Source organism: Oculina patagonica, chromosome 2 (assembly GCF_052425735.1).
Source record: "Oculina patagonica isolate OP01 chromosome 2, crgOcupat, whole genome shotgun sequence".
Taxonomy (NCBI): Eukaryota; Metazoa; Cnidaria; class Anthozoa; order Scleractinia; family Oculinidae; genus Oculina; species Oculina patagonica.
In genome coordinates, this window is record NC_135759.1 from 35,802,022 (window position 1) to 35,817,919 (window position 15,898).

Sequence of the window (15,898 nt, forward strand, 5' to 3'; positions counted from 1 at the left end):
GGTTGGAAGGCACTGAAAATTTTTATAAGTGTTCAAAGCGTTACAGAGTGCCCAAGGTATAATTTCACGGTTCGGCGCATGCACAGCTAATACGCAGATAATTCAATACCATTGTTTATTAACCAATCGGATTCGAGTACATAACTCGTGCATGTGTCCATCTTTCGGGTCAAATAACATGAAAAAATTTAATATTCGAAAATTCGACATTTTCTGAGTAAGTGCTTTGACATCTTCCGTGCAATGTAAACATCATGCATTCTGATTACTCGCATTGCAATCTGTACCAGGAGTCATGGGCTCCTGTCAGGTGGGAGTGTCAGTACTTAGACACTTAAGTCAATAACTTTACTTTACCGTCGAATTTCCTGTGATTACCTCAAGACATGCATGTGGTTGAAAAAGGTTCTTTATGCCTTGGGTTGGAACATATAAAAGGAATTATATATAATGAGAAATTTAACCTTTATTGCCAAGGTTTTAACAACTGTTTAAGACTAACCGCGAAATTTTGAAGGCAAATTACCAGCAAGAGTCACCTGGAATCAAATGGGCTAACGCTATAGCTTGCACATCAACCTAGCCGTGAATTAAACCATTCCTTTAAATGCGAAGGAGCAAGGATTTTATTTTTGCCCCACATGACTCCGTTTCTTTTTAGGAGCTAACTGGATACAGCGAAAATAACGATCAGTATTTTGAGACAGCCGAGACTGCAGACTCCTTGAGAAGATTTGAAACTCACTACAATGCAAAGTAAGTACACATACAGCTCGGCACAAAACTGCCACCCGATGTACAGGCTAAGGCCATCCCCTTTTTTTTTTTCGTTTATCGTCGTATGTGTTTTCTGATTTTGGGTCGGTCGGTCGGAATTAAAAAAAAAAAAATTAAAAAAAAAAGTGGATAAGGAGTCTGGAACTAGGAGGCCCGGTACCTCAGCATAATGTCCGTGGAGCCTGGAAACAAGAAGACATGGTTACAAAGTCAACATGGCGGCGATGGAGGAAGGAAAAATCGACAGCGTAAAAAGGATGAAACATTATTTAAAATAATATGTCATTGCCTTCTATACCTTCTGTATAAATTTTTTTTTTTTTTTTGAAAACGCGAAAATCTGGGTCGGTCGGACGACGCTAAACAGAGAAAAAAAAGGGGATGGCCTAAAATTAAGTGCAATCTGGTCCCCAGACCCTGCTTTCCCTTTTTGTCATCACCAAGAACGCGGAATCTGAATTTTTGGACAAGCCGGATTTTTTTAGCATGCGCAGAGTGCTCATTTTCGATAATCAGCCAATCCGCCATAAGCAGCCGCTTAAGCTCGCCTTGCGGAATAACTCTGAGTCTGCGCACAACGACCTGAAGTCCGTGCATGAGTCCAAGACTTTCAAATCGGACATACACAGCGTTCTTGGTACTAAAAAGGAAAGCAGTCTCTGGGAACGAGATTGAATTGAATGTAGAAAGAATCACTGCCAGTTTCTTGACTTGCGTGATTTTGTTTAGGTTTCTAGTAGACCACTCGTTTTACAAGATTTTTGTGCATAGTCAAACAAAAAAGTAATTACGAAAGAAAACTAAAACGTGATTGTATTTGAAAGAGAAATGGGGAAAAGGGTGGAGGTGAGGCTCGGACTCGAGGTGGATTTACATTCTTTGTGCTAAGTTGATGAATTCTGTTTAAAGCGGGAATTACAGCCTTCAGACTTCAAATGCCTTCTAGCTTGCCATCTTCTAAAGGTCTCCGCACACGTGGGGACATGTCGCAGGGACATGTTGCAGCAACATGTAGCAGCGACAAAATCATGTGTTGTTCACACTGAGGGGACATGTAGCAGGGACGATTTAGCAGCAGTTTTGTCCCTGTGACATGTTGCACGGAGTTCAACTCGATGAACTTCGTGCAACATGTTGCAGGGACAATATGTTGCAGGAATTCGTGTTGCATGCGCCAAAAATTATCAGCACACACGAGGAGACATGTCCCCGCTACATTTTCTTGCGTGTGTACACATTGTGATTTTGTCGCTGCTACATGTCGCCTCTACACGTCCCTGCTATACATGTCCCCTTAGTGTGAACAACACGTGATTTTGTCGCTGCTTCATGTCGCTGCGATATGTCCCTGCGTCTTGACCCCACGTGTGCGGAGAGCTTAAATTCACTGTTATTACTAGGGAGGAATTTTGTTTTCAAACCAGACTCGTTTTATGCGGTTCTTTTTTTTTTTCAGGCACTATGACATGAATCCACGTGGTGAACACCGAATGGGTCGAACTGACGGCAACGTCATGACTCAGCTACCAAATGGTTTCACAAAAGGAACCAGTGTTCACACACTGGGCCCCGATATCAACACAACCGCTGAACTCCGCTGGCAGAGGCCTTATGTTGCGAGGTACAGTCAGATTGCGCACTATTTCAGGGCTGCATGCAAATAATAAGTTTGACTTTCAAACAGAAATGTGGATATTTTGAACATTAAAAAATTCATCCTTAAAATAATCATTTTAAAAAAAGGTCGGACATGTACATGATGTCCGACCTTGGTTGAGATATCGTCAGACATGGGCAAATTTTGGCCATTTTACGATGACCGACTGTTATTGCAGTCCTGCTGTTTTACTGCCTATCATCCTGCCTGTCACTCACTGACTGAGCGATTGATTATGAAAAAAATAAAAAGTGAACAGTTTGGGTAAAAATATTTTCGATCGGTAAAGCTTCTGCCAACATAAGAAAACTGTGACCGACTGAGGGAAGGTGTACTGAATCTCCATACGACCTCTCCCGTCACAGTGGGTGAGGAAGGGAGGTGGGGAGGAGAGGAAGAGGGGTGAGAGAAATGACGTTGTTTCCTGTTTATACCCCCCCCCCCTCCCACTTCCCTTCAAGGGTCGCCTTTGACTTTTCCTTCGACTTGAATTCTGGAACTAGTTATTATTATTATTCCATGAGCCTTTTTTTTCGCGCGTAATTGGTCTATGCACGTCACTCAGTGCCGTCAAAACTGGGAATATCGAAGGATAAGATTACTCACGTGCACTGCTCCCGCCCTTTCATACAAATGTCCAATTGTTATCAGTTCTTCACAAATGTGCAGATTTAGACTGTTCACAGTCCCCTATTGAGTCCGACGGGCATCCATCTTGATTCATGAGCGCGAGCGAATACTAGACTGGGGACAGTGCAAAAACCTCGTGGGTAGGGATTTGGGTGTTTATAGCGTGGGGGTTGGGGAGCGGAAAAACAGTCCAGTGCAAATTCAAAAGGCGAATTTTCATTTTGTTTTTAGGAGCATAAAAGCAAGAGATCCTTACTATGATGACCATACGCATGACGCCAAGCTACACACCGCTGTGCAGCAAGCAATAACTGCTTAACCAGTCGGTTGATCATGCTTGATACCGAATCAGAAAACAAGTGAAGCGACAGATATCACTGACTGGTTCTTTTTTCCCTTTTTTTGCTTTTGTAATTAATTTTTAAAAACAGATCTTGTGCAATAATATTCTAAAGTCTAGTACACAGTCGCAAAAGAATAAATAGATTTTCAGTTTCGGAGAGGGATGCCCTTGTCCTATTTTCAATCCCCGTCTAAAAAGAACGTTTTTATATAAAAAAAAATAAGGCCTGAAATGTTTTGGGAACAATTTTTTTTAAATGAGTGTTGTCGATGATGAAGATATTATGCTGTGTAAAAGATGTTTGTTCAAGATTGCGTCATTTATCTACCCTTGATGTATAGCTGTAGTTAAGAAGGCCAACCGACTTTTTACACATCTGAAACGTTTCTTGGAAGTGAACGTTTAGTAGAAGTAAATCAAACACGTAACATAACCTTTATTATTTAATTGTATCAAAAATCGTGCAATGAAGAAGTAAATAAATCAAACAAAAGGAAGCACTGACACTATATCACTGGCTGACTTAATAAAACAAGCTAAATAAAACTTAGCTAAACTTTATTCCCTCCTTGTTTTATTTTTGATTTTTATACCTAATCGTACCTTTTTGGTACGCTTCGGCGGCATATCAGGCGAGTTTGGTCGAGCCATGGTTCGTATTTTGGCGAGACGCAGTCGAGCCAAAATACCCATGGTGAGACCAAACGAGCCTGATATGCCGCCGAAGCGTACCAAAAAGGTACTATTAGGTATTTACCGTACCCAAATTCAGCCAAAAATCCGGTGATATTATTTGCTCTGTTGAAGCCATGCTTGCCAGACACGTAGTACAAAATGTGTTGACCTGCTTGTATTGATACTTTTTTGGTCTTCAACACGGCTATCAAGTCCTCTTCTTACATTTTTTTACTCGTTTGTTTGGAGTTTCATTCCCTAAATTTTCAAAATCCAAATTTAGCGAAAAATTTGGAAACTCCGACTCCATTGTTTCAGTGTGAATGTTTCAGTACTCGTCGGCAAACATCGCGCAATTGGCGAGCGCGCTCAAGTTTAGTTTTGGCGGGAAAGTTTTCTCATTTTACGACCGCTAAACACCAGCTAATTAAAAATACTAGTTTCTGTTTTATTGGTAAAACCTCTTTTCAATTCATCGTACAGAAACACTACTTTAATTCAAAGTGACCGTGATATGGGGGCATATCAGGTCAGTGACTTGATATCGTAGAAAATCAGGACAGTAGATCGCGCTTCTGATTGGCTACTTGCGAATTTGGGTACGGTAATTATACAAATCAATCCTTTAATTGCTTGTGATATAGGTGGCTTGCACTTCGTCGTCTATAAATAGCTAATGGTTCTTCTCTGATTTTATTCTTTTTCAAGTCAAAGCCCTTCTTTTTTCCAAGGAAGAACAGAGTAAGAGGCAATAGTCCAGCTATTTGTATCAAAATCCCAGCCATGAAAAATGGCCACGTGTAGCAATCAAACACATCCGCCAGGTATCCTGAAATCAGATAACCAGCAAAGTTTGTTATTAGAAGAAATTTAATTGTGTAAAATTAAAAATTATGTCCTTATTACGATAAAACCTTGTCATACGATAATTGTGATACCCCTAAGTAATGCCTGTTCTTATTAATATTAGATTCTTGGAATCAACGCCAGCTGCTTCAAAAATGTATGAAGTTGGACATAAATATTTCTTTACTAATTTATTATTTTATCAAATGGGTGGATTTTGAAACAAACCTTAGAAGTACAGAGTTTTCGCGCGATTTATTTGTTCTAGATCAGAGCTATGTTCGATGCATTCTGGTCCCAGAGCCACTTGTTCCTCTTAGCCGGCAAAGCCTGTGCACGAGAATCAAGTGACATTTATGCGAGTGTTAAAAACGGTTGATTTGATTGGTTAGATTTGAAATTCACTTTGTTAAAACCTAGCCAATCCAATGACGTGTCCTCAGAGCCACTTTTTTCTAGTTCACAGGCTCCGCCGGCTAATGGGGACAGGCGGCTCTGGGGATGAGAATTTGGTTGATGAGAGTAAACCATGAAAATGACTAAACTTGTAACGCGGCGCAAGGCAACTTTGGAAAACTCGAAAACTTATCGAAACTTCTCCAAAAACTGAAAAAACTGGAGAGTTACGGAGTGAAATTGGTAAATCCGACGAACTCATCAGCTTCAAGTAGAAAAAGTGAACTTTCAAGCTGTCAAGCTGGTGATTTCCCACCAATAAGCTTATTTAACAATTATTCCGTGGCTACAAATGATTGTTTTATTAAAAACACCCAAGGAATTGCAATATTTGAGCTCCCCCAGCTGTTCTTACTGACGCGTACACCTACCATATTTGTAGGTCATGGTATATGAGCTCATATATGACCATGGCCTATTGACCAACCAAAACCCAAGAATTGCAATTTTCCATGCCTAGTTTTTAATAAAAGGGTGTAGAACACGGGAAAATTTTATTGTCGATTTGTTAATTGCGCCATGCATCAATTTATCAACAAAGTAGCCCAGCCCAGCCTTACCCACCTGCTAAAGGAGCCCCGATTGCAGCTCCTATTGAGATCAAACAATTTCCCAGCCCCATCGCAGCCGCTCTGCGTTTCTCGTCCACGGTGAACATAACAAGTGAATTCATTGTTGTGATAAAGATACCATCACCAAAGCCATAAATCACAGCAAAAGCTATAAGTCCTGCGTAGCTTTGTATTACTGGTAGCACTATAGTAGCAAATCCACTAAGCAGGTCTCCAAGCTGGTATATAAGAATAGTATTTATCCACTTGACGTCACACAGTCTCCCTGTCGTAATGCGAGCCACGCACGATGATAAACCAAGAAATATAAAAAGTCGAGATGCTGAGTCAGCAGAAATGCCAAGATCAAGGCAATATTTTACCTGTTACAAAACAAAATAAAATTACACTGACATTCAAAATAGCAGCTCTGTTTGGCCTTTAATCGTATCTATAACAAATTCTCGATTTTGATTGGTTCTGCCCGCGCCTATTTGTCGCTTATTTGGCGCGCAATCACGTGGTGTCCTAGCCTTTTGCAGCCTATTGGTTATTCTTTTGTGTACATGCAAATTGTCCTTCAAGCCTTGCTGCAGATTTAAATTCTTTTTGTTTTTTGCACATGCTAACCAAGCTTGGAGGGCAATTTGCATGAACACAAAAGAATAACAAGTAGGCTGCTGTAGGTGTCCAGTTTCAGGTATCCAATTTAAAGTTGTTCAAATTGGATACCTGTAATTGAACACCTACGCCATTCACAGCGTCAATCAATCACGTGCATTTAAATGGGTTTTTTCTTCTATTTTTTCTGCTGTTTGTACGACTAATTGCTAAAATCGCTAAAATAAGTAACTTTTGTACTTTAAGGTGGGTAAAACCATAATACATGAACTGCAGTCCACAGGACGGTTGTTGAAGTTGGAACATCGCAGGCATGTGGCAAAATCGACCTCTAATGATCGATGTCCAATATAGTAATTTAAAAACTGAAGCGTTTTTCAAAGACTAGTGATAGGGCAAACAGCCATAACACAATTCAGGTTTCTGTGGCATGATGCAGCTTGAATGCTACTCGGCCCTACTCCCCGTACCCCAGCACCCCGGCCTCGCGTTTTCTACTAATCCCTCCCGCAAGATGAGATGTTAGTCTTTTGCGGGTTTCCCATGCACTTAAACAGGTTACCATCACAACTCGCTAGCACCCGCTGGATTTTCTGGGTAATTTTTCTTTCCCAAGAAATCAGCTATCCCAAAACCACACAAAGTTTCATATGACCAATAAACCTCATGTATACGCAGGAGGATTAAATTGTCTTTAAAGACATTTTTTGTGCTGATGGCTTCTTCTTAATTCTTATGGTCCAGACGAATGACTTGGTATTGATAAACATAGCTACTTACCAGATGTATCTGCGGTATGAAATGTCCAAAATTCATCACTGTAAGACTTATTACCGCGATTGAATAAGACGGAACCTTAAACACGGAGAAGTCCAAAAATGTCCATAATTCTCCATTTCTTACTCGAGTTTTTTATTTTTTTCTGGTATTCGCACTTAACGAGATCCATTTTCCCTTCTTTTTTGTTTTCTCTTTCGTTGTAATGAATTGCAGTGTTTTCCAAATCTTCTTCGTGGCCTAAGTTCACGATTCCCGTGTCCTGGGTGGACAGTGCTTCAACGGAGAGGATTTTCAAGTCGCTCGTGTTTTCTGTGTATTTATCTGGCGTACTATCCCAAGGATCTTGGATAGGGTCCCCAAAAATAGCTCCACAAACAAACGACATCACAAAGAACGGAATACTGATCACCCTATAGGTTCCTCTCCAGCCGACTGTGTCAATCAGGAGCTGTAATAAAGGGCCGAAGATCAAGACTCCAATAGCGCCCCCGACTGTAATGATCCCCACTGCAAAAGATTGCCGCCTACGAAAGTTCTTAGCTGTTATGAGAAAGTAGGACGAAAACATGAAGGATGATCCCAAACCATACAGGCAGCTGAAAGTAACAAACATCCATTGAAGGCTGGAGGAGTATGACGTTGTTAACAAGCTCACAGCACATATCAGACATCCAGCGACTAGCAGTGAAGCGACATCCAATCGTTTCGCAGAGAAGTGATCCCAGGGGTCCAAGAAAAAATGTCAGTGAAAGTGCCAGAGATCCAACCCAAACTGAAATTGCAGAAAAAACAAAGGACCGTAAGCACAACACTGAAAAACCCTATCAAACTAAAGGTGTTCATCAGTGGAACCCACAAAGCTCCTATCATGGCATACGATCACTTCAGATAGTGTAGAACTCGTGTCTCATTATTTAGGCATTATTCTTAAGGGTGTGCAGGAACTGTGATCGAATGAAGTCAGGGTAGGCTGTAAAGCGCCCCCCCCCCCCCTCCCTCCTCTCCCTATTTTTTTCCCGAGGAGAGGGACAGTTACAAAGTTCTTTGTCGTAATTGTTTAAAAATATATGTTTCGAGGTTAGTATTTTAATTACAAGTTATTGCTGTTGGTTATTGTTGTCGGCCTATTTGACTACCCCGAGGGGCATTTTTTGCACAGAATTGCGAAATGTTCCAAAATTTGGCTAAAGGCCGATTCTAGCGCACTTGCGGACAAGTCTTGAAATGTGCTGACATTTTTGAGAGAACATTGTCGCGAAAAGCTTTTAGAGACATCTAACTTGTGCAATAGCTCTGCACGATTATTCTAAAACGTTCCAAAATGTTCTTACATGTCACGGTTAAGTGACTGCTGATTCTAGACAGTTCTCTCGTGTAGAATATTTAATAATGTCTGGATGTTTCTAGACAAGCAAAGCTCAGACAATTTTGTAACTGTCTTCGTACGCGTTTTGTTTCGTTTTTTATTTACGTAACTAAGACCATTCTTTGCCGTATTTTTGATAATTTGGTCGTATTTTCCAATTTTTTCCAACACAGAAGTCTTGGCGAATCAAAGGCCATCATGACTAAGTGTCTTTAATTAATGCAAAATAGTTCTTGCTCGTTTTGCATTACCGAACTATCTTTCGATTTATTGGCTTAACTTTTGCAGACAGCTGACTTTTTTGCCTTCTGCACTGACTAAATCAAAGTGTCTTCTGTGTGTGCGCACCTCGCATATTTTTTGAAATGATAATGGGAACCTCACGATTGACAAATTATCGAGCTTTATCTTCTGTGAGAAATATTTCCATAAACTAAATTGGTCCACTTTTTTAATACACCCCTCTTTGTACTCTTTAAAGCAGTACGCGTCGAGAGTTTTTCGGTCAGGCTAAACCTTCTCGTTAAAAAATCAATTAAGTTGATACTTAACAATTATTCCATGAGCGTACGTTGGATATGAAAAGGTAGATAGTTAACGAGGCGCAGAGCCCCGTGTTGACTATAACTATCTCATATCCAACAAGCGGGAGGGGAATAATTGTTTATTAAAAACATCCAAGGAATTGCAATTATGAACTCCTCGGCTAACGCGAACACCTACCACATTTGTGGTTCATGGCATATAAGCTCATATACCATGGTCTGTAAACCAATCAAAACTAAGTTATTGCAAACTATACCATGGCAATATTTTTTATGGCCATTTAATTTAAATACCGACTGCAAAACATTGTTTAATTTCACACAATCGGTGCCGATTGAAATGGAACTACGTAGTTAGATCGATTTTTGGTAGCCTGTTCCAGGCTCTCGGCTAGATTTTTGGTAATACAGGCTTGCTTTTCAGAATATAGTCTTAACCAAAAGCTATGCCATGAAGAAACATGTTTACAAATTCATTTCGTTTCCGTTTCCTCTTAATTCCCTTAAATCAAATCAAATGCACTCCCTCTTATTCATGTAGATAGATTTGGAAGTACAGATTTTTGAGCTCGTCATACAATGGAGGCACTTACCAGTTTTCGCTCGGGCCTCGCTGAACTCTTTCATTAACTCAGGAAGTAGTACACCAAAGCTTAAACTGAAACCAAGATTCAAAGACTGGCACACAGAAGCACAGATGCTGACGAACCACGAACACACGCTGTCCGGGTGATGCTGCAGTCCATTGCATTTGATCATCTTCTATTATTGTTTCTTTGCCGAAATGGAGCTAAATGAGATGTCTAAGCAGTCACGAAAAAATGTTTTACCCGCGTTGTTCGAATACCACGGTTTCTGCCAGATTTGTACTGAGAAATTAACTGAAGTTTAATGAGGTTCATTGCTTAACATCTAGCGAGAATAATGAGATAATAACTTGAAGCTAGCTAGAAGAAACAATGGTCACGGATCGCAGCTTTTAAATTGCTTGAATTTGTTTCAGTTCAGAGAACTCAGGTAAACTCACACTTTCCTTGAGAACACGTTACCCTGGGGTGGGGGGGGGGGGGTAGTGGCACTCCCATATATGAGCTAGATAGGTATGAGCCGCTGTAAAGGGTATGGTTTCAAGCAGTTTGGTCTGGGATAGGGTATAAAAATCAGAGAGTTTTGGTCTAGAAAAGGAAAGCATTTGCCGGGAAACTGAACGCTGGAATGACGAATTAAGTCCAGAATAGGAACAAAAACGCGGAAGAGAAAAACGTAAATAAAATCATCGCGGTATCGTTGTTGACAGATGGTTTTCCATTAAAACACTGATAGTAATACAGTACTAAAAAATGCAAGTCTGGGATAGGGTAGGGATTTTCGGTGTCTAGTCTAGTATAGGGTTGAAAAAATCAGCTAAACATGGTCTGGTATAGGGCGAGGGCTTTAAATTCCTAGCGGCACACCCCTACCCAAAAATATACAGGGTGCCCCCCCCCCCCCGCCACATTACCCTCCAATTCATTCACCGTATAAGGGCCTCTTCACATGAGCCCGGTTTACGGGCTGTCTCAGTTACCAGGACGGATTTTGACCTCTGTTCATATGGAAAATTTTAGCCCGGTTGACGGGGATAAAATTCAGAAACGAAGGCAAAATGGCGACACATAAAGTTGCATCTTTGCGACTATCGTAGCTTTATTGACCCTTGTAACTTTATTAATAAAGCTAATTCGCATATTTCTGAAGTGGAAATAGATGCAAGGCAAAATTAAACCATTTGGACCACCCAATACGAAAGGGAAGCTATTTTCTCAAAAAAGTTGTGTCCCGGCGACCGGGCTGGAGCGTTCAAGGGACTCCCGGGCAGATCTCGGTTGCAGAAACCGAGATACGGTAACCGGCGCCCACCTTCTCATATGAACACATCAAAATTTACAAGAAAATAGGAGTGAACCAAGATCCGGTAACGGGCCAGCCCGGTCAACCGGGATCATATGAAGAGGCCCTAAAAGCACTCTTTCAAGCATCGAATTCTGGTACAATTTAAACATGTTCCACAAAAGAACATTAACCTGAACATTCCATCGGGTCTGCTACATCTAAATTCTAACCACCTTTGGTGTATGGTTAAGCGATGACGTATCGCTTTTAGGGAGGTAGAAATCCTTTAAGTTAACGACCAATGAGTAGAAACATTACGAGACCAGAAATTAAGTTAAGTCAACGAGAAATAGCAGCGTAGAACACAAAAGCAAAATACTCCCGGCAGAGGCATTATGAGAGTAAAAGTGTCTTGTTCAATTGAGGAAATCTATGAGGAAAATGTATTGTGAGTTTGACTACCATATCACATTAATTTGAATTCCAACAGATCCTCACAATGTTAATTTATGAAATCACTAACATTGCTTTATATGTCAAAAAATGTAAGCCGCTGCAGTTGGATAACTTATTTCACGCATAAAAGTTGACAGCTACTCAAGCTCAGTGAATCTCAGTGAATATTCCCCGAGAATTCCCCGAGACGATTTTGAGATGTAAATTGTAAGAATTGGGGCATTCTGATTGGTCGAGAAACTCGGCTTAAATGTTTCAGTAATATTAGAAATTAAATCCCTAATAAAACCTGAACTGATATCTTGGGCTGGTTATACGTTATGTTTTCTTGTGCAATTATAGTCTTAAGTCAGTACGTACTCCATGGCAAGGAACAATTAACCCGCGGACGTACAAGCAAACTCATATCCCTACCATCAAAGGGGGGTGGATGGAACTCCTCCCCTGAGTTTTCGTTATATTTTGCACTGAGAAGAAAGCCCTTAGCTTACTCTACAAGATGACATAATTTTAATTGGCTGTGACGTCACATGACGTCCCGTGACGTCATTAGAGCCGCCATCTTGGATCCACCATCTTGATTTCAACATTTTCTTAGAAAGTCACAAAATAACGGAAATTGATGCAAAATCAGGCCAGAATGCTTAGGGAATGTAAAAATAAACAATTCCTGGACTTCTCTTGCACGATTTTTGGCAAGACCTGGTTGTATTTATGACGTTGCCATGGCAACATCAAATACTATGGACACATGGTTGACATTTCAACATTTACGCAAAGGATGATTGAACATGTTGAACAGCTACTGAAAGTTTCAGCATTGTAGAGTAAATCGGCTTTTTTCAAAATTGGAAAAAAACCTTATGGAGGAAGGGGGGGGGGGGGGGTTGGCATTAATTCAGGTTCGGATATAATATGCCCTTAGCCCGCTTTGTGCCCTTGTCTAGAACGAACACGTTTTTATAAATATTAAGCACGAAGTGGTACTCTGGGCAGGGTTTTTTTTTCTTAATGAGTTGTAAAGAATGATTATGTATTAAACGCAGTGTTGAAAATGTTGCGACGAAGTTTGATCAAGGTAGTGTCATTGATGTACCCTTCAGTTGCCAGTACTCACGGTCAAGTAAGCCAACCGACATTTGTTTGTGTTTGTGTGTGGATCTGTAACGCTTTATAATCAAACGTACAGTCTAAGCGAGTCGAGAAAACCACTGGATCCTCACTTTTATTATTTGTGTTAAAAGTAAATAGTTTGAACTCAAGAGTACCAGTATACTGTATAGTGTGATCGTCCGAGTGAGAGTAGTTCTGAAACATGGAACTGCTGTTGGTGACTGACGTTTCGACAACCTGAGCGGAAGTCATCAGCAGAGTCAAGCCGTTGAGTCAAGCCGCTTCCGCTCAGGTTATCGAAAAGCAAGTCAGCAACAACAGTTCTTTTCAGAACAACTTCTCACCCAGACGATCACATTATACAAACTGGCACATATAACTGACTAAATAAAACAACTAGTAAAAAAAAATCCTTGCGATTATTGTTGTTTAATTTCACCTTTCTGAGTTTGTATACAAAAGAACCCTGTCATTGTTTCTGATATAGGTAGCTTGTACTTGTCGAGTCTATGCTGTGTTGTCTATAAATAGCTAATGGTTCTTCTCTGCTATTCTTTTTCAAGTCAAATCCCTTCGTTTTCTCAAGGCAGAACAGAACTAGAGGCAAAAGTCCAGCTATTTGTATCAAAATACCAGCCATAAAAAATGGCCACGTGTAGCAATCAAACACATCCGCTAGGTATCCTGAAATCAGAAGACAAGAAAAGATTGTGAATGGAAGAAAAAATTTTAGAATAGTTCACCTTTAATTTGCTGTTTCCTTAATTGAAAAATACTCATCCGATTAAGTCCTGTCATAAGATAAATGTAAATTAAACCCCTGAACAATGCTTGTTCCTTCTAGACACAGACAGACACAGACACAAACACAGACAAACACAGACAAAGACAGAAATAGAAACAGACATACGAAGAGCTCAGGAGCCATAGCTCGTTAAAACACTCTCGTGAAATAAAGATGTTAGTCTAAAATTAAAACTATAAAATGTTTATACATGCAGAATTAGACTACAGTATGAAAAAATAACAATAGTTAGAAGGTATTCACATTTACAATTACAATTAACAGAAAGAGCATCTGCAAGAGCCATCTTAAAGATAAATTCGATTCAGATAATAGTCTCTCAAAGGTAGAGAGATCCTCAGCCTGACGGACATCAGCCGGCGAATCGTATGTTTGAAAGAATGCTGAAGCCATGATGTTGACAGGCTTTGTTATTGCAATGTTCAATCGAAAGCATGGATGAGATCGGCGACAGGTTCAGGCACATATTGATTAGCTAAGAAAGACCAAACCCATAAATGGAGAGAACTCTCCAGAGTTGGAACAATTTGTAGATCTAGTGGAGAGGACAGTGGCTACTTTAAAGGAAAATCAACAGACCTCTGATCTCGAAGGTGGACCTTATATGCTACTGTGCTTGAGAAAATTTCCAAATCTCTACTCAGCCAGTACTACAGATAAGTTAAAGAAAAGGGACAGCTGGATTTTCCTGAGGAACTACGATAATGGGTTGCCGAAGATGCCGAATACCAGGTTCAAGCGTAGGAAGAAAAGCGTAGTGTTTCTTATGCAGGAGGAGCTTGAACTTTGAACTTGAACATTATTTTTATTTTTTAAATATTGTTACAAAATTGCTGTTGTTGCTGTTGTTGCAATTTGCAATGTTTAATCGAAAGCATGGAGGGAATTGGAGGGGTATCAAATGGGCATGCGAGCAAAGCGTTTTTCTTTGCGAGCACGAGCACTGACAAAAGTTAGCCTTGCGAGCAGCGAGCTCTTTTCAAAAAGTTACACCACTGAAAAACGAGCATGCGAGCACTTGTAAAAATGTGCGAGCACGAGCAAACGAGCACCCACTAAAATTTTGCGAGCATTGCGAGCACTGCAAGATTTTGAGGGACCATTCATGACCCCTAATTGGCGACAGGTTCAGGCACATATTGATGAGCCAAGAATGACGAAAACCATAAATGCAGAGAACTATTGCAGGAGAAAGGCATGTTAAGTGGCCACGGTCATACTTCGGAAGTGAAGATAGGCGTGACCGCCCTAGCAAGGTGTGCAACGAAAACCACCCTGTTTGGAAGTGTGAGGTGATGAAAGGGATAAAATAATAATACGAAGAAGTGGGCACAGCTAAAGAACTCGGTTTCGTTGCTTAGGAAAAGGGCACAAGGGTGAGGCATGTCGTTATAGAGCAGAGAGTGGGTAATTGACGGGTGCAAGGAGCATCACCATCACATACTTCATCAGGAGAAAAGTCCACCCAATTTCATGGATGCATCTAATGTGGATGGGAAACATGGGTCCAAGCGCTTACATGGTAATTGCTTTTTAGATGAGGGAAGTGACACGACTTATGTCAACGAAGATAAAGTGGAAGAATTACGCATGGAGGTCATAAAAAAAAATTGGCCATTGATTTTGACCTCATGTCAGCCACTATGGGAGGGTTTAGATGGTCAAATGGACAATGTTATCGTACAGTGGCAGAAAGCTGCTAACTGCATACAGACAAGAGATCAGAAAGCATTTACGGAATATTCCCTTCCCAAAACTTGGAAAGAGAAGCAAAATCGACATCCTCATTAGCTGAGATTATATAATCTGCTATTTTACCAAAAGGTCTTGATAGCATAGTTTTGCAAATACTTTTAAAAACACAACAACGCTTTTCAGTTTTTGGAACATGTTTCGATGTTTCAAACATCATCATCTGTCATCAGCCATAATGAATATATAAGGGTTACAGAATGATCGTTATTATATATGTAACAGCCTATACAATGGGCCTTTGTAAATTTAAATTAACGTAAAATGCAAACTTATTTAAACTAACCAATAAAAATATAGAAAAGAACAATATTGAAAAACCACTAAGCTGGACATAGATACAATTAAAAGTGTAACGCTAAATTGACATGCTCAACTTGTTTGTTGAGTTCTGGATTTAAACGTTCAATGCCTATTGGTGAAACCCATAAGCATTTTCACACACGTGTTAATGAACATCTTTTTTGGGACAAAAATTCCCATGTTTATAAACATCTTGATTGTTCGAGGCATTGTCGAGACAGTAATGATGCCTCCAAGTTCTGGATTTAAACGTTCAATGCCTATTGGTGAAAACAATAGGCATTTTCACACACGTGTTTATGAACATCTTTTTCGGGACAAAAATTCCCATGTTTATAAACATCTTGATT

The 15,898-nt window shown here is 40.2% G+C and overlaps 2 protein-coding genes and 1 pseudogene across 3 annotated transcripts in view; 2 read left to right on the forward strand and 1 right to left on the reverse strand.

The window, feature by feature from the left end:
- Positions 1-3,911, forward strand: part of LOC144644451 (stabilizer of axonemal microtubules 4-like) — a 14,334-nt gene extending 10,423 nt beyond the window's left edge. Inside the window, exons 11-13 of the mRNA XM_078503944.1 lie at positions 662-756; positions 2,234-2,398; positions 3,296-3,911. Coding sequence (XP_078360070.1) covers positions 662-756; positions 2,234-2,398; positions 3,296-3,383 — 348 coding nt within the window. The 3' untranslated portion in view covers positions 3,384-3,911. The remainder of the gene's footprint in view (positions 1-661; positions 757-2,233; positions 2,399-3,295) is intronic.
- Positions 1-15,898, forward strand: part of LOC144644462 (acid-sensing ion channel 3-like) — a 176,890-nt gene that overhangs the window by 57,699 nt on the left and 103,293 nt on the right. The gene's annotated exons all lie outside the window — the stretch shown is intronic.
- The window catches only part of LOC144644485 (uncharacterized), a 26,149-nt pseudogene continuing 14,074 nt past the window's right edge, over positions 3,824-15,898 (reverse strand). The window contains exons 4-6 of the transcript XR_013569123.1: positions 7,337-8,108; positions 5,949-6,318; positions 3,824-4,911 (exon numbers count right to left, since the gene is read on the reverse strand). The product of XR_013569123.1 is annotated as an uncharacterized LOC144644485 (transcript). The remainder of the gene's footprint in view (positions 4,912-5,948; positions 6,319-7,336; positions 8,109-15,898) is intronic.